Source organism: Xenopus laevis, chromosome 4L (genome assembly GCF_017654675.1).
Source record: "Xenopus laevis strain J_2021 chromosome 4L, Xenopus_laevis_v10.1, whole genome shotgun sequence".
Taxonomy (NCBI): Eukaryota; Metazoa; Chordata; class Amphibia; order Anura; family Pipidae; genus Xenopus; species Xenopus laevis.
In genome coordinates, this window is record NC_054377.1 from 86,126,330 (window position 1) to 86,143,506 (window position 17,177).

The 17,177-nt window shown below is 37.9% G+C and overlaps 1 protein-coding gene across 5 annotated transcripts in view; it reads right to left on the bottom strand.

The window, feature by feature from the left end:
• Window positions 1–888: 888 nt before the first annotated feature.
• The window catches only part of rnf220.1.L (ring finger protein 220, gene 1 L homeolog), a 165,499-nt gene continuing 149,210 nt past the window's right edge, over window positions 889–17,177 (bottom strand). For all 5 annotated transcript variants that reach the window (XM_041590436.1, XM_018258352.2, XM_018258351.2 and 2 more), the window contains 3 exons: window positions 7,362–7,470; window positions 5,540–5,614; window positions 889–1,678 (listed from right to left, as the gene is read on the bottom strand). In XM_041590436.1, coding sequence (XP_041446370.1) covers window positions 1,607–1,678; window positions 5,540–5,614; window positions 7,362–7,470 — 256 coding nt within the window. In that variant the 3' untranslated portion in view covers window positions 889–1,606. The remainder of the gene's footprint in view (window positions 1,679–5,539; window positions 5,615–7,361; window positions 7,471–17,177) is intronic.

Genomic DNA, 17,177 nt, shown 5'->3' on the forward strand with positions numbered 1-17,177 from the left:
TAAAATGATGAACATTGTACTCTTACTATTGAGACTGAAAGGGAAGGGTAAATTAAGGTGGCAAGTGCAAGTTTTTCTGTCTCAGAATCGTGGCTCTCAGTGTTTAATGTCCTCTCACATTCTTTGCATGGGTTTCCATCAACAGTTTAAAAACTTTTTTTTTTGATTCCCAAAAATGTGCCAGTCCAAGCCATACCCCACCACAAGGCTGTAGTAGAAATGAATGTTTTTCAATAAGAAAGCAGCAGGAATGATTGGTTGTCAATGCATTTGTAGAAAAGGCTTAGTTTTGCCATCATTTTTGTAAACATGTAAAGCAATAAATGTATAAGAAAAGGAATGTCTGCAGATGTGAAAGATTTCTTTAGAGCACCGACTAGCCACCAGTGAAAAATGAGTAAATCTAGAGGAAGTGTTTCCAATAAGAGGAGCTACATGGCAGAAAAAGCCTCTGTTTGTGTGAAAGGGTCAAAAGGAACAGCAAGATTGCTGATATGAGGAGCCTGTAGGGAGTGTTACCTAATACTAAAGACATCCAGTACCTTACACAATAACTAAACACTCGGGTCAATATGCTGACTCTGCTGTTCGGTATTATTCAACCTGCAACACTCACCAGAATGGGAGGGGTTAACTTATTCCCCTGAGGCCATTGTTCTGTACATGTTGGTATGGTGATGTCAAAAGCCGTTTAGTTAGAATAAAAGATCTATGAGTCCTAGCTGTTAACTGCCGCCCTGCTCTTATAAAACTTTCATTTCTTTGTTGTGATAAAATGAATAAATTAAGACATTTACATTTTCGAACCACCAGATAAACAGAAAAAATCCCCTGAAAGAAAATAACTATTTGATTCTTCCCTTATCCCAGAAAAAGAAGATATTAATGTTTTGAGTCTACTGAATTTATACACAACATTGTAAACATATAATTTATAATACATGTGCTTCGCATTTTTTCAGTTTTCTTCTTTTCCCTGCCTCTTTACACAGTTGAAAAATCACAAAAACAGCACATGAAGAAACAAGGGAGGGAAAAAAAGAATAAAACGCAGCTCGGTATTGTCCGTTCTGTCTCTCTTTCCTGGCCTCGCAGGCCTCAGTGTCTGGCTTCTCACACGTACCCTGGGCAGCTGAAGTCGTGAAACGAATAGAGCAGGGGGAGGACATGTAAACAAAATCAGACTGGTGGTAAATCTTGGCTCCCCCTTAAAAACTCATTCATTTAACTCTGATAATCAGCATTTGGAACAAGAAGATAAAGGAAATTTATACAAGTGTTGGTTTATAGCAGTTAGGGAATGATTTAATTCCCCCCATTAGTACTATCTGGATATAACAGGACATGTCGAGTCTCTGGAAGCCAAAGGATGAGAGTAATCTCGCTTCAAATCTCCCTATCTGGCAAGTCAAGTCCTGGGAAGGTCTTTTGCTCCTAGGTTTCAGAAGGGTTGTTATCTTTAGGCTCTTCCTTTCTCACAAGGCAGCCCCCAATCTCTTGCAGTCTGTTCCCAAACAGAGATGTTCTATGGACAGAGAAGGGGTACGAATTACACGAGGGAGCTGCCACTACATAGGAGCAATGTTTGTCCCTTTTCACATTTGTTTCACAAGTACACACGTCTCAAGTCTCCAGGTGATGTGATGGTATTACACTGTGGGCAGAGCTTCTTAGCGCCCTGAAATAAAAAGAAAATACAATTAGTAACAGTATATTTTGCCCCATTGCTCACAGCAGAGACACAATATGAATAGAACATGAGCATTATATAAGAGTAACTGTGTACACTAACTACAAAGTCCAGCACACATAAGACTTTATAGGATCTCATATTCAAAATTATGGAATCCAGGATCTAAGATTTGGTGGATCCCTAATTAAATAATTTTTACATCGTTTCGCTCACAAGGTTGACATTTTAAGAGCTTCTGAGGAATGAGTTGATAAAAAAGGGAAAGAATTTGACCTAATTTTAAGTAAGACGGCCATACACAGCAGATTTCAAAGCTGCCAATTCTGCACCTTCAGACTGCGGGTGGGTCACTTATCTGCCTCTGTGTTGACTGTCCCCATAATTTACAATTTTTCTGCCCTACTTCTTTAGTTAAGTTTTTGTTCTCCTTTAAAAGCTCAAAATGGTTGAAAATAAAAAAACAGAAACATTGTTCATATCCACCCCAAAACAGTGTTACATAAACCAAAAGTCTAATAAAACATTTACATATTAAAATATGGTTTTAAATGACAATGTAAGATGGAAAAATTTTAGGGGGTCTATTAACCATGAACTAAACAGGTGTATACTGCACATACCCTGGGTACCCAAGACTACTGGTGGTGGCTAAGTACTCCTAATGGCTGCCATTTTGCTCTCACAATTGCAATATTCAGCACAAAAGTAGAAGGACTCTTTATAACCTCAGCATAAGTTACAGAGGTCAACTGGAAGAAGTTACAGAGGTCAACTGGAAGGAGTAACTGATCCATTTGCTCTGTGATAAAAATGCTTGCAAACGTCTCTTTCACATTACCAGGTACCCCCTCAAAGACACCTACTAGGAACATTTATACTCACTAAGAAATGTCTGCTTTGGGTGAAATATAGAACCTGCTCTTATCCTCATAACAGACACCGTTGCATGTCAGTCTGACAGTTTCACACGGCTCTTTAAAATATCTATTCCCAGAATTTATTCCTGCTATACATGACACAGTTTGCAACTCAATGTGGCAGCAACCACAAAAGAAGGAAAATGCTAACAAGGCTGCAAACGTGCAATCTTGGATGTCAGGAATCTTGTTTTCTGACTGAATGCATCAATACAACCTAACTGAGGAAAGCAGATTTCTGCCCAGTCTGGACCAACACCAGCCAGATGCAATGACTCCATGTTTCCCCCATGAATTATAACACTGGGTTTACAATAACTCGCACCTGCCTTATTATGTATATTTCTACTCATTTTACTTTTATTTGAGGGGGATTAGGGTGGGGCAAGCCCCTTTTCTTCCTCTTTCATCCACTTCCTTATAAAATACTTTCCTTGTGTGCGCTATTCTGTGCCTCCCCTCAATGCCTATTAAAATCTGAATTGTTTATAGCAGAGGAAAAAAACCTTCAGCGCCTTCTGTTTCAGCTGATCTCACTATATACATCCTCCTCACGCAGGGATACAATTCAGTGCAGCGCACACTAACCACACACATTAAACTGTTCTGTGATTCTCTGAAATTGTAATTATAAATATACATAATAATACATATACATGTATGTATATACATACACAGACATTTGTCTTATTTAGAAAAAAAAAACCCCAGTGCCTCTCTTGTGCATAAAACACAGGAGTAACAGCTATGATAATTAGAAGATGATACATTACAATCACACGAAGGTGCAGACAAGCTGTTGTATGCAAATACTGTAAATGGGAAAGATGCATTCTGAGGAGAGAGGTAAAATTTAAGGAAAAGAATGGTTTGAGGGAGTAGAAGAGTTAGTGGAAGGGGTAAAGGCCAGACTTAACGAGATTACACACATCGACTTTGATCAAGACACAAAAGCACCAAGGCGTTCCAAGGCTTTTATTGCTGTCTTCAGGCTACATTTTAATGGTTACATTAGTAACAAGCTATTTCAGGCAGGGAGGACTTTAAACAGGGAGCGCTGCAAAAAAAGTCCCTTGGTTTAATAAATTGAAGGCTGAGGGGAGGGAGAGGAAGGCTTGTGGAACACATGAGTGGATGCTTATTAATTGTTTCCCAGCACAAGTGCCAAGTTCCTTAATGTGTGTATGTGTTTCTAATCCTTAGCTGGAACTCTCTCATTCCCCTGACCATAATACCGCTTGTTAACCTGTAAACTGCCAGTTATTTATGAGGAGGAAAAATACATCTTACTTTATGGAGCAGAATAATGCATTATGGAAAATGTATATAAAGTGAACAGAATGTTTGCTGCACACATTTCCACTTGCACAGACTGGACCCATACAGAGTTACAAACCCTACACAGATATTCAATGCTATTAACCCAACAGCTGCACCATTAGAAAAAAAAAAACAAAAAAGCTCTGCTGCTTTCATTGATTTGTACTGCAAGTATGAGCTAAAGAACACATGCTTGGGAGAGCTGCTTGCGATGGTCGAGAATGGGCTCATTACCCAGAAATAAAATGCTTATGCCACCATTTATCTGATAAGCTTTACCACTTAATCGGCAACCTACAGACAGGACAATTACATGCATCACGTTATAAGCGATACATTTTAATGCAATTCTGACAGGACAGGAACACATTTCTAACTAATGCCCAGTGCATGGTACATTGGCAGATAAAGAAGCAGAGCCCCAGCTCACTGCCAGGTGTCCCTATTCTAGGCAGCAATGACTGTAAGGCTTCCATTTTACACTTATTTTTATGGCTTATCTTTATAATCAAGCTCGTCGCCATTCATCTTCCATTCTGATGTCCTCTGTGCTGACTCGACACTAGGGGGCAGATTTATCAAGGGTTGAATTGAAAATTTTAATTTATTTATCGCCAAAACTATCAAAATCGACTAGGGAGTTATTCAAATTAGTTTCCAGTTTAACAAAAAAATTCTAATTCAAATCTACCATACTCTGGCCCTTTAAGAACTCAAATTTGAATATTCGCCACCTAAAACCTGCAGTTGTTTTAAATTACTTATGCTAGATACTCAGATCGAGTTTTTAAAATTCAAATCAAATTCAATTCGAGTTTTCGAGATGAATTCATCACAGTTTGAAAAATGTAATTTTATGAATAAATTTCAATTGGTCAAATTTATGGGAGTTTAGGGGAGTTTTTAAAAAATCACATGACTTCAAAATCGACCTTTGATAAATGCGCCTCTAGGTTAATTAAGCACTGGCAACCACATACCAGTTGAAATACATTAACACAAAAACCACATAAAATAAAGTAAAAAACAAAGACTAATTGCAGTTGTCTTAGATTGCTCCTGTCGACACCATATTTAAGTTAATTTTAAGGTGAACAACCCATTTAAATAATGAAAAGACCTATTTCTATAATTATGAGAATTATAAATGTTCATGTGTTGCTTCCTACTGTTTCGAATACACAGTTAACCAGAAAATGACAATAACCGGTAGCGCAAACCTAAAAGGATAATGACTATGAAGATTTTCATTCATTCAGGTCATGGTATATCTAATATAATTAATTCTAAAACAACAGGAATTGCCAAGTAATCGTTGAAGATGTTGCACTACTCATTCGAGCGGCTTGTTCATTTGAACTGAAGTAGCTGCTCGGATGAGTAGTGAATCGCCTTCAACGATTAATCAGAAATTCCAGTGGTTTTAGAATTACTTATACTAGATACTAAAAGGATAATGTATACAGCTCATTCCTAGGTACTTGGCTATGTAGGAAGAAGTAACATTTCTTCTAGGATTACAGTCCCAAAGACGCAAAACTCATGTCAAGCCCCTCTGTCTTCCAGCCCTGAGTCTACTAGCCAGCTGTAAAAGAGCCCAAAGTCTTACCAGAGTGCGCAGCCAGCATTCTTCACAGTGAACATGCCAGCACTGAATAGATGTCAGGGGCATTGTGTAGGAATCCTGGCAAAGAGAAGAAAATTAATTGTACAGTTACCAGGACATGGCATTAAAGGAGAAGGAAAGGTTAAAACTAAGTAAGCCTTATCAGAAAGCTCCATCTAAATACACCAGTAAACCCCCAAAGTAGTGCTGCTCTGAGTCCCCTGTCAAAAGAAACACTGCATTTCTTTCCTTCTATTGTGTACTCATGGGCTTCTGTATCAGACTTCCTGCCTTCAGCTTAAACCTCATTGCCCTGGGCAAGAGCATGCTCAGTTTGCTCCAATTCCCCCCCCCTCCCTTCTCTGCTGTAATCTGAGCCCAGAGCAGAGAGAGACTCAGGCAGGAAGTGATGTCACACCACGTTAATACTGCAGCTCCTATCCTAAACAAACAGAGAGTTTCTAGAGCTTTTTACTCAGGTATGGTAAAACATTCTACAGAATAAATATAGCATTCTAGCTGGCACTATTGCAGCTTATCTATTGGCAATACAATGCCTCCGTAGCTTTCCTTCTCCTTTAACAGCTGGAAGAACCTCTAAAAGAAAAGAAAATTATTTTAGCCTGGTGTTTAAATACAAGCATATGCGATGTTCTAAATTGGCTCAATGTGAATAAACTTATTGCGTACCATGTGTGATGTACAGTAGAACAGAATGCTACAAGAGTTTCATTTTACACTTTCAAAAAAGCTTTCAACTGACTTCTATAGAAAGAATTGCCTGAAATGACTGTGCATCGCTGTCCAACAGACTGGAATGTGTCTGTTTACCCTTCTATAAGATGGTGCATCATTTAATGCACTAGTTTAATGCAGGCCAAAACCGAAACTAATTTAAGAATTTAAACGAGATGACTTGCAGGTGGCATAGGATTAGTATAAAAAAAAAAATGTTGTAAATAAAATGACATTGTTCTGCCAACACATTTCTCTGGGAATGCCTGGCACACAAACTAGTTTTTCTACATAAAACCTGGCCAGAACTAACCAAATGTTTAACATTAAATAGAGTAAGTAACAGATACCACAGGAGGGAGCCAGAACACAGAGGAAATGGATTTAAATGTGCACAGTCTTATTCAGCAGCATTGCATGTGTCTACTGGGGCTCATACATAAGTGCTCCACAAAGTTTGGAGGCAATGATGTCATTGCCCCCCAGGGTGCAAGACTGATATCATTCAGCTTCACTCCTCAATGACATCATGTGCAAATCCACAGTATCTCCAAACTCTTTGGCTCACACCTCTATTTCACCACACTTAACACAAGTGAAATTCAAAAACAGCAGGTTACAGGATTTACATAGATGTGATCATGTAACAGATTTTTCATTGTTTCAAGTTAGTGGGCCTACCCTCATGGAAAAATATTCGGGTTGTTTCATCCATGCTTTTTAATTAAAATTTCAATTAGTAGAGGAATTTATACAATATTTGTAGTAATATAAAGTGTAGACAAAGACAAAAATCATAAGGGTGTCTCTGAAAACACAACAAGGTGTTGCAAGCAGATATCACACAACTATGTAGGTACATGGAGGCAAAATCCGTCATGTGTGCCTGCACCCGGGCAAACCCACTGACTCCAGGTGCAGGCACATCAGAAAGCTGATTGGAGCATAGGGGCTGATGCACAGGAAAGTTTCAAGTGTTCAGCCTCTCTAGCTCCTACAGCATCCGCTTGCAATATTCCCTGCCAAACATAAAACATACAAACTATCAGGACACATCTTTATTGATTGCTTGAGTTGTAACGCCACTCACCATGCAAATGAGGCATTTGTAGCGGTCCCCTCGGGAGAGCTGTCTTTCTAACTCACGGATACGTGCTTTTAGTGCTTCAAACGTTGTGACTGCAGATTCTTCTGTGATCCTGAGAATGAGGATGCAATCAGCATTAGGAATAGATTAAAAAAAAAAAACAAAAACAAAAAAAAAAAACTATACACACAACATTGTTTTTTATTTTAAATTATTTTCTAAAGCACACAGTTACCATTTGTACTTTTAGCGGAATGACTAAATGCAGAGTATAAATAAGCTAGATTATTGGTGCACGAAATAAAAAGCTATGAAACTATATTATCATAGCCACATCTTACAGCAGGCTGATGTTTGGGACACTCTTTGACCAAGCAATTTGTAGACATACGTACAACACACGTGGACCATATGCGAAATCCCAAATGTTACCAAAATGGCACATCTGGCACATAAAACAAAAAAAAGGCTACATAAAAAAAAGAGAGAGACTGGCACTTGATGGCAACAGCATACAACTGCACCTGAAATGTTTCAAACACCTTTTTAATACATAGGTCCCAAATTTGTTTTTTGTCAGACAAAGTAAAAGGAAACTGCACTTTTTAACTGAAGTGAAGCCAAGTTTTCAGTGAATAGATTTTTCTTACCAGATGCCACTCTAGCCCTTTTCAGAGGGCGATTTAAATATCTAAAATTCATTTTACAAAATGTTTTCAGGCAACAAAGAAGGTGTTAGTCAAATGAATGGTTCCATGTCACAGTAAAATGAAAAGAAAAAATTCCCTGAGTATGCAGATTTAATTTAGGCTTAGGAGGTGTTTTTGACTGCCATGGTGCTTTCAGGAAGACCAGCAACAGTCAATATACCCTTTCCCAACTGTCAGCAACATGGCCGTCCATAGACAATAATAATTGTGCTGGTCCTCCAGTGCAATTGCAGGTCCAGTGATTATCAAATAAAAATGCACATGGCGACATTTTTGAGAGATTCCATTGAAGTAGCTACAACCAACACTTTCTTTTTAAGATGCTCAATTTCACCATAGTGCTTTTCTAATTATTAAGCACAGGCAATTTGACTGGATTTGACTCCTGTTGTCCATTTAGGACTTAAAGATTCTATATGGCATGATCACTATACATTGTGATTGAATCCCAATCTTTTGCTGACCATATTTTTCAATAAACTGGATACTCTCCTGTTTACAATAGTAGTTTCAATCCCTATGTGTGCTTCAAGCTAAATGTCAGGTTTTTTGTCCCATCTACAGTATTCTCAAAACTCATCGCCAACAAAGTTCAAAGGCTTTACTGTCCTCATTCTTCACTGGCCAGTTTTCTGATCCATAAAGAATCACAGAAACATACCACAGCCTGGATAATTCTAGTTTTTGTTTTTACAAACATTAGTACATTAATATATATTTCCTACATATTTTATCCTTGTTCTACCAAGTACTGGCTTGAGTAGCATTTCTTGATTGCTGAATCCATTATAGATAATTGATCCAATAAGAAAAAGCTATGTATAAGTTCTTTCTTCACCATCATCCCGACGGCTCAAGGCACACACAAAGCACTTAAGCAGTTCTGAACTGAAATCCACATGCACTATCATTGTCACTAGGGTTTCCATTATAGCCAATGACAGGAGATATGGCCTCTGGTGGAGTATATGCCACATGTGCTACAGGTCTACAACTGCTGTCTTAACTAATTTCATAACCATTGTTTTAGTCATATTTAGCTATAGTTCTTATCTACTCACCCTGTTCTTTAATTCTCATCATTAGTGTCTTCACACTAAAAACACAACCCAAAAATGTACAATATTTTTGCAATTCCACTGATGGTGAACTTTCCTTTCAATTACTTAAGCCAGAGAAGGGCCTTTTCAGAGATATAATTTCTTGACTAATGACTTGGTCTATTACTTTATGGAAAGCCTAAATTAGATAAAGCAGATAGAAAATAATGTAAAAATGAGCTACATAAGATATGTATTACTAAAAACAATTTAAAGATGAATAAGTTAAAATAAAACCACAAAAACAGCAAATTATGAGTAAATATTTTGAGATATAGCACTGAATAAAAAGCCAGCAGAATATAGAAGGGAATAAAGTTTAGAGCCAGCCTGAAACAACTGGCAATCAATAACTGGACTGTAGATCAGGGCGCTAGTTAGCTGGAAAATTAACGCACCGCTGGCTGCGTCACGCTGCAGGGAGCCTGGACAAATCAATGGCAGGGGTATTGATTTAGTTATTATCACTTCATACGCTCCCAGACATTGTTAAATATACATTTATTAACAAGAGCAGGGGAGCTGGGGAGCGGAGGGGATGGCTTCTCAGATCAGGGGAGTAAGGTTCTTCTTGCAGCCTTCATCTGTAGCTAATCAAAAGCACAGCTAGGACCCCTAGTTGGGAGAAAATGTTTTACATTGTCGCTTACTTTTACCCCCTGCTGCCTGGAAACTAGGCTTAAAATCCCATGCCCTGTGTTTGTCTGATTAGAACATATAGGTACAAATTGGGCGAGAGAGCTCCTGCTGGGAGAGGATCAGTACTAAATGTAACACATGCAGAATTTCCGTTAACCCTGCAAGTCTCGTATCTGAAAGTAATCTGCAACGGTTAGGTTTTGTTACAGTGTTAGAAACAAGTTATCTACACGTTTGTCAGTTGTTATACCACAATAGCAGTACAGGTAGTAGAACATTATCAAATTCTAAAAATATACACTAGATAAGGATTCAAAAGCAATAATTAAAAGAATATATTGAAAATCCTTACTGGGAAATAAGTTATCCAGAAAGCTCCAAACTATGGAAAAGCCATCTCCATAGAGTCCATTCTAAGCATATATTTTAAACGATTTTCCTTTTCTCTCTAATAAAATATGTGCTTGAGTCACACATAAATACATATCAGTGGCCAAACAATCCTGCCGTGTGTAATGTTTAAATTGTCCTATGTAACATAACATTTAATTTTAATTTAATTTTAAAACATTTAATACAAATAATTCACTTTTTTTTTTTTTTTTTTTTTTTTTTAAAAGATTTCCTTTTTCTCTGTTATAATAATACAGATCCAAACTAAGATGTAATGAATTCTTATTGGAGGCAAAAAAAAGCCTATTGAGTTTATTTAATGTTTAATTTATTTTCTAGTAGACAAAGTGACACTAAAAAATTATTATTGAAAATATTAATGCACATCAAAAGTTACCTATAGATCATGTTGATCATTTTTCAGATAGGGCTGCTTTTGTAAGTACAGTAATTGTTACTTGAAGTTCCAAACCCAACTGTCCCTTCTCCAACATGTCAGTTAGAGTTTCTAATGCTAACATGGGGGATCAGATGGATAATGTTAAGAATCTGCAAATATTTTAAGACAAAATTATAGATAGCATGCAAAGACAATGTTATTATAGATGTTAAAAATGGTTTAATTTCTGGTGTCAGTATCTCTTTAAGGCATGAAGATCCAAATTACAGAAAGATCCCTTATCTGGAAAAACCCAGGTTTCTGGATAACAGGTCGCTTACCGGTGTATAAGCCCAATTAATTGAGATTATAGATGTCTAGTTAAAATAGTTTTAGCCTTTATTGAATGAGCCCTAGTGTTCCACACCTCCATTCCATTCTATTGAGTGTTTTTCAGTTAACCTCCTAGCAAGGGACCTATATTATTTAATTATGTTTATCTTGTCCCTATTTCATTTAAACTAGATCAAATTCAATGGCCTTTTGCCAAATGGCTTTAGACAGATATACAAGCTTGTATACAGACACAATCATGTAAATAATCTGGTCCTTCTTGGCAAAAAACAGCACTGTGTATTGCAGAATAAACCAAAATACAGAATACAGAATATTGGGTCTATTTCTCCTTTAAATGTTATTTTCAAATCTTCAAATTTGGCACACTTTGGGGGAAAACACTGATTAATGCATTTTTAGTAATACAAGAATGGTTTCCTTAAGGTTTTTTTCTTTAGCCTCATTACCTACGCGTTCAACCTCTCAAGACAAAAGATTTCTTCACCCTCTTTTTCCTTTAAATACATGGTCATTTGTCAAAAGTTTGCACAGACACCTCTTTGTTCCTTAAAATGAATTCAAGCTATTCCAGAGCTGATGTCCCTGTGGACTGCTAGCAATTCTGTTAATTAAATTATCTCTGATTTTGCAAGAACAGAATCTTAATTGACTCTAGATTGTGCTTTCTCAACAAAATAGTTGAGAGATTTTAGGGGGAAAAAAAAGTAGCAGACTGATGCAATGATGTGTCTATTAATTACAGATTTAAAGGAAAAATGCACCCCCATTTTGATATGCTCTCAATGTACGAAAGGTCCATAAACACTCTCTGATCTTTAAAAAAAAATGATATACATTTTTTTTCACACAAACATACCTCATTCTACAGATTAAAAGGAAACCAAGATACTTGCAAGTGCCACTTCCATACAACCTTAGGCTCAGCGTGGCATGCAACCTCTCTCCTTTCATTTACAAACTGATGGATTCTGGGCCTGGATGACACTCTGCTTCTGTGGTTGGTGCACAGATTAGCTGGAAAGCAGAATCCCAGAATCCACCACTTCACAATGAAACAAAGAAGGAGTCGCCTAAAGGTGGCCATACACGGGCCGATAAAAGCTGCCGACAGACCGAGTCGGCAGCTTATTGGCCCGTGTATGGGGGCCCCCGACGGGCTTCCCCAATCGAGATCTGGCCGAAAGTCGGCCAGATCTCGATCGGATGGGGTTAAAAATCCCGTCGGATCGCGGCCGCATCTGTTCGTTGATGCGGTCCCGCGATCCGACCGCCCGTTTGCGAACGTGAAGGATCCGATCGTTGGGCCCTAGGGCCCACGATCGGATCAGCCCGATATTGCCCACCTCAAGGTGGGTATATCGGAGGGAGATCCGCTCGTTTGGCGACATCGCCAAACGAGCGGATCTATCCGTGTATGGCCACCTTTACACCTAAGAAGGGCAAATGGTCCCTGTAAAAAGAATTAGACTAGCACACATTTCCTTCAAAGCTGTGGAACCAAGTATTAATGTGTAAAAAAATAAAAAAAAAATTATGCTGAATGAGCTCATGTCAAAAAATATTTTACCTTTAAGGTGCTAGAGTGCAAATAGAAAAAGAACTGCGTTCTAATTGCATTCTCGGAGAGAGAATCCAAAATAAGCAGGAGGAATGCAAAAGAAACCCTTCTTAGTCAGTAAAATATCTAAAAGTGCCTCAAAGATCTATATGGTATTTGTTTTTAATAGTTCATTCATTAATTTACAATAATATAATATGGTTTGTTGGTTCTGCTTTAGCTACAGTTTGATAAAATTACTCACAAAAACTAGAACAGTTTGGGTCCTGGAGTCTGTTTTGGCCATGGCAATGCTTCTAAATGTCTACGCATTAATCAGAAGAGTTAATTAACGATTAGTTTGTTTGTGGATAAAACTCAACATTTTGTATTTAAATTTGCTTTATTCCTTATTTTCAGCTCTACAGATAACCAGAAATAATTAACAACATTTAATACATTTAACAGGTGTAAGGTGTGTTGACTGTTTTGACAAGCAGTGATGGAATATTAGGTGGCAGAGCAACAAGGTTAAATAAAGTTGCAATTATATTTGAAGTAAAACCAACTGAACTATTTTTTTTTTCCACCCCTTACATTACTGTTTGGAAAGAGATTTTAATTTGAAACTGTCATTTTCTTGGTCTAGTCAGTTTTTTGGATAAGTTACCAAAAGATTTTTAGTCATCATTCTACAACATACGCATTTTCCTTTGGATGGATCTTGAGAACATATGCCAAGAAATATATTTACAGGTTCTACAAAAGGATTCAAATTTATAGCCAAGTGGAATGAAAATAACTACCGCAATTTATTAATTTATTCATTTTGGAATAAATCATAATAAAAGGCCACTACATTTACGGTAGGGGCTTTCTAATTTTAAGACAGTTTGGAAATGTATAAGGCTTACTTTAATGCATAGGTGGAACCTAAGAATGCCAGCTATACTGTCAGGTTGTCAGTATAACTGTTACATAATTAAGTTATGTGTATTGTCGCCCGTGACACCTGTGTGATTTTCCAGGTATTTCCTGTAGCCTAAAATATTAGTGGGATTTTGAAAGCCAATTATTATTATATTATTCACTTTTTCAGATGCTTCTTGATTAATTCATGGTGTCTAACAAAAATGTTGCACCTTAAGCGACTATATAAACAGCCATAGTTTATTATATATACATATACATATATATATATATATATACACATATACACACTTGTTACATACTTATTTCATTCTAGCTTGTTTATGTTTTGCCATAAAACATTCTGTTCTCTACACCAAACTGCAGCTATAATCCATGAAGGATTCTTTTCTCAGCATCTATTCACCCTGATTAATGATCTTGTCTTTCTGATTGATGACCCACCTCAGCAGATTAGAGTCTCTCGTTCCACCCACAGTTCTTTGCACCCTCCCTTCTCACTTCGGGAGGTCCAACCCCACTGGGGCTGGAAATATTAGAGAATTATTAAATAAACATTCATACGTCATGTCTCTTCCCATCCCACTCTACACTCCAACAGTCGGTGTCCTGTTTGCTTTCACACTGACACCAAACAGCTGGAGTGATTCATGGAGAGGCTGGCAAAGATGTTTTGTGTCATATATCATGCTGGGCAGAGAGCTCCCTGCCCTGACGGAGATAAAGTGATCAAGCACAACTAGCTGGAATGAATTTATGACAAGACAAAATTGAGGAAAACAAATGGGAAGTGACCTAGTAGGCCAGTCACCCCACACAATTTCCTTGGCTGGCAATCTTAAACAGTTGAAAAAGCAAAATTGAACAGTGATATTTAAAATTAAGATGCATGCCCCATAACACCATAAGAGGTCATATGTCTCAAATGGAAGGTGAATGCAGTAAAGTGGTGCAGGTTACAGAAAGCTCAGTACAGTACAAAAAGAAACAAGAAAATATTGAATGTAACCTTTAATCAGTTACCTTGTTGCTCAATTCTGAGAATAACAGCTAATAGACACTATGCACAGCTACCGTACATAGTGAGGAACAATAGTTTAAAGGTATAAATTGGCAAACATTTAACAATCTGAATAAAAATATTTATTAGAAATATTGTACATGATCAGATTGATGATTAAATAAACTGGACTGAGACAGACTAAGCTTATCAGCCTAATAACATGTTAAGACCACATGTACAGTGGTGTGAAAAACTATTTGCCCCCTTCCTGATTTCTTATTCTTTTGCATGTTTGTCACACAAAATGTTTCTGATCATCAAACACATTTAACTATTAGTCAAAGATAACATAAGTAAACACAAAATGCAGTTTTTAAATGAGGGTTTTTATTATTTAGGGAGAAAAGAAATCCAAACCTGTGTGAAAAAGTAATTGCCCCCTGAACCCAATAACTGGTTGGGCCACCCTTAGCAGCAATAACTGCAATCAAGCGTTTGCGATAACTTGCAACGAGTCTTTTACAGCGCTCTGGAGGAATTTTGGCCCACTCATCTTTGCAGAATTGTTGTAATTCAGCTTTATTTGAGGGTTTTCTAGCATGAACCGCCTTTTTAAGGTCATGCCACAACATCTCAATAGGATTCAGGTCAGGACTTTGACTAGGCCACTCCAAAGTCTTCATTTTGTTTTTCTTCAGCCATTCAGAGGTGGATTTGCTGGTGTGTTTTGGGTCATTGTCCTGCTGCAGCACCCAAGATCGCTTCAGCTTGAGTTGACGAACAGATGGCCGGACATTCTCCTTCAGGATTTTTGGTAGACAGTAGAATTCATGGTTCCATCTATCACAGCAAGTCTTCCAGGTCCTGAAGCAGCAAAACAACCCCAGACCATCACACTACCACCACCATATTTTACTGTTGGTATGATGTTCTTTTTCTGAAATGCTGTGTTACTTTTACGCCAGATGTAACGGGACGCGCACCTTCCAAAAAGTTCAACTTTTGTCTCGTCGGTCCACAAGGTATTTTCCCAAAAGTCTTGGCAATCATTGAGATGTTTTTTAGCAAAATTGAGACGAGCCTTAATGTTCTTTTTGCTTAAAAGTGGTTTGCGCCTTGGAAATCTGCCATGCAGGCCGTTTTTGCCCAGTCTCTTTCTTATGGTGGAGTCGTGAACACTGACCTTAATTGAGGCAAGTGAGGCCTGCAGTTCTTTAGATGTTGTCCTGGGGTCTTTTGTGGCCTCTCGGATGAGTTGTCTCTGCGCTCTTGGGGTAATTTTGGTCGGCCGGCGACTCCTGGGATGGTTCACCACTGTTCCATGTTTTTGCCATTTGTGGATAATGGCTCTCACTGTGGTTCGCTGGAGTCCCAAAGCTTTAGAAATGGCTTTATAACCTTTACCAGACTGATAGATCTCAATTACTTTTGTTCTCATTTGTTCCTGAATTTCTTTGGATCTTGGCATGATGTCTAGCTTTTGAGGTGCTTTTGGTCTACTTCTCTGTGTCAGGTAGCTCCTATTTAAGTGATTTCTTGATTGAAACAGGTGTGGCAGTAATCAGGCCTGGGGGTGAGTACAGAAATTGAACTCAGGTGTGATAAACCACAGTTAAGTTATTTTTTAACAAGGGGGGCAATCACTTTTTCACACAGGCCCATGTAGATTTGGAGTTTTTTTTCTCCCTTAATAACGTAAACCTTCATTTAAAAACTGCATTTTGTGTTCAATTATGTTATCTTTGACTAATAGTTAACGGTTTTTGATGAGCAGAAACATTTAAGTGTGACAAACATGCAAAAGAATAAGAAATCAGGAAGGGGGCAAATAGTTTTTCACACCACTGTACTTCAAGTATAAGAGTGTCCTACACTATATTGACCTACTACTCTACAGTCTAGTCCAGTGGTGTCCAACCTGCGGCCCAGGATAGATATAAATGCGGCCCAGCTTGATCACTTGGTTCCCGAGGAAACGTCATGTTGTAAAGGATGGGGGACTCTGTCCATTGCCCAGTTAGTAATAATAAGTCTATTTATCAAGGTGTCCTATATTCCAGTATATAGCTTCATCTGGCTATCCAACTGGTATTGTAGTTCTTTTTAGTGCATATTTTTTACTTTTACAAATCAAAAGTGTTTGTGTATTTCATTTGTGGCCCCAGGCAGTTTGTTTTTCCAATGTGGTCCAGTGAAGCCAAAAGGTGTGCCACTCCTGGTCTAGTCCATAAGTTACAGACGGTCTGGCTGAAGTTATTGGGGAGGAGCTGGAAATGACTTTCCACTTATTTATCAATATACCAGTCTAGTTGGTGATCCTACATGGCACATGTGATAACCAACTGTAAACATCTGCTAAGGGAAATACTTATGAATAACTTATGTGGCTAGACATTGAGCAATAAGCAACAGCAGAAATGTAACCAATGGAAAATTGCAATTCTGAAAAATGGAGCTGTTCAGGGACCAGCCTACAAACTCCCTTCTTCTGCCAACATCACAAGAGAAGAAGAAAAATGAAACCAATTTAGCTGCAGATTAAGAAACAGAAACTCAAGATGAATCAATTTAGTCTGTCGGGCTGGTTCACCATATATCACAGCTTAGTGCTGAAGTGGTTAGGAGGCAGATATAGAGCTCCTCTTCCCTCATCCCTTTTTTCTTTTGAATACACATAAGGTATAAGTGTAGTTATCAATTTGTCGAACAGATACACTTACACAAATTCACACCTGGGGCAAAATATCAAGGCAAGCATTAACACTAAGGGA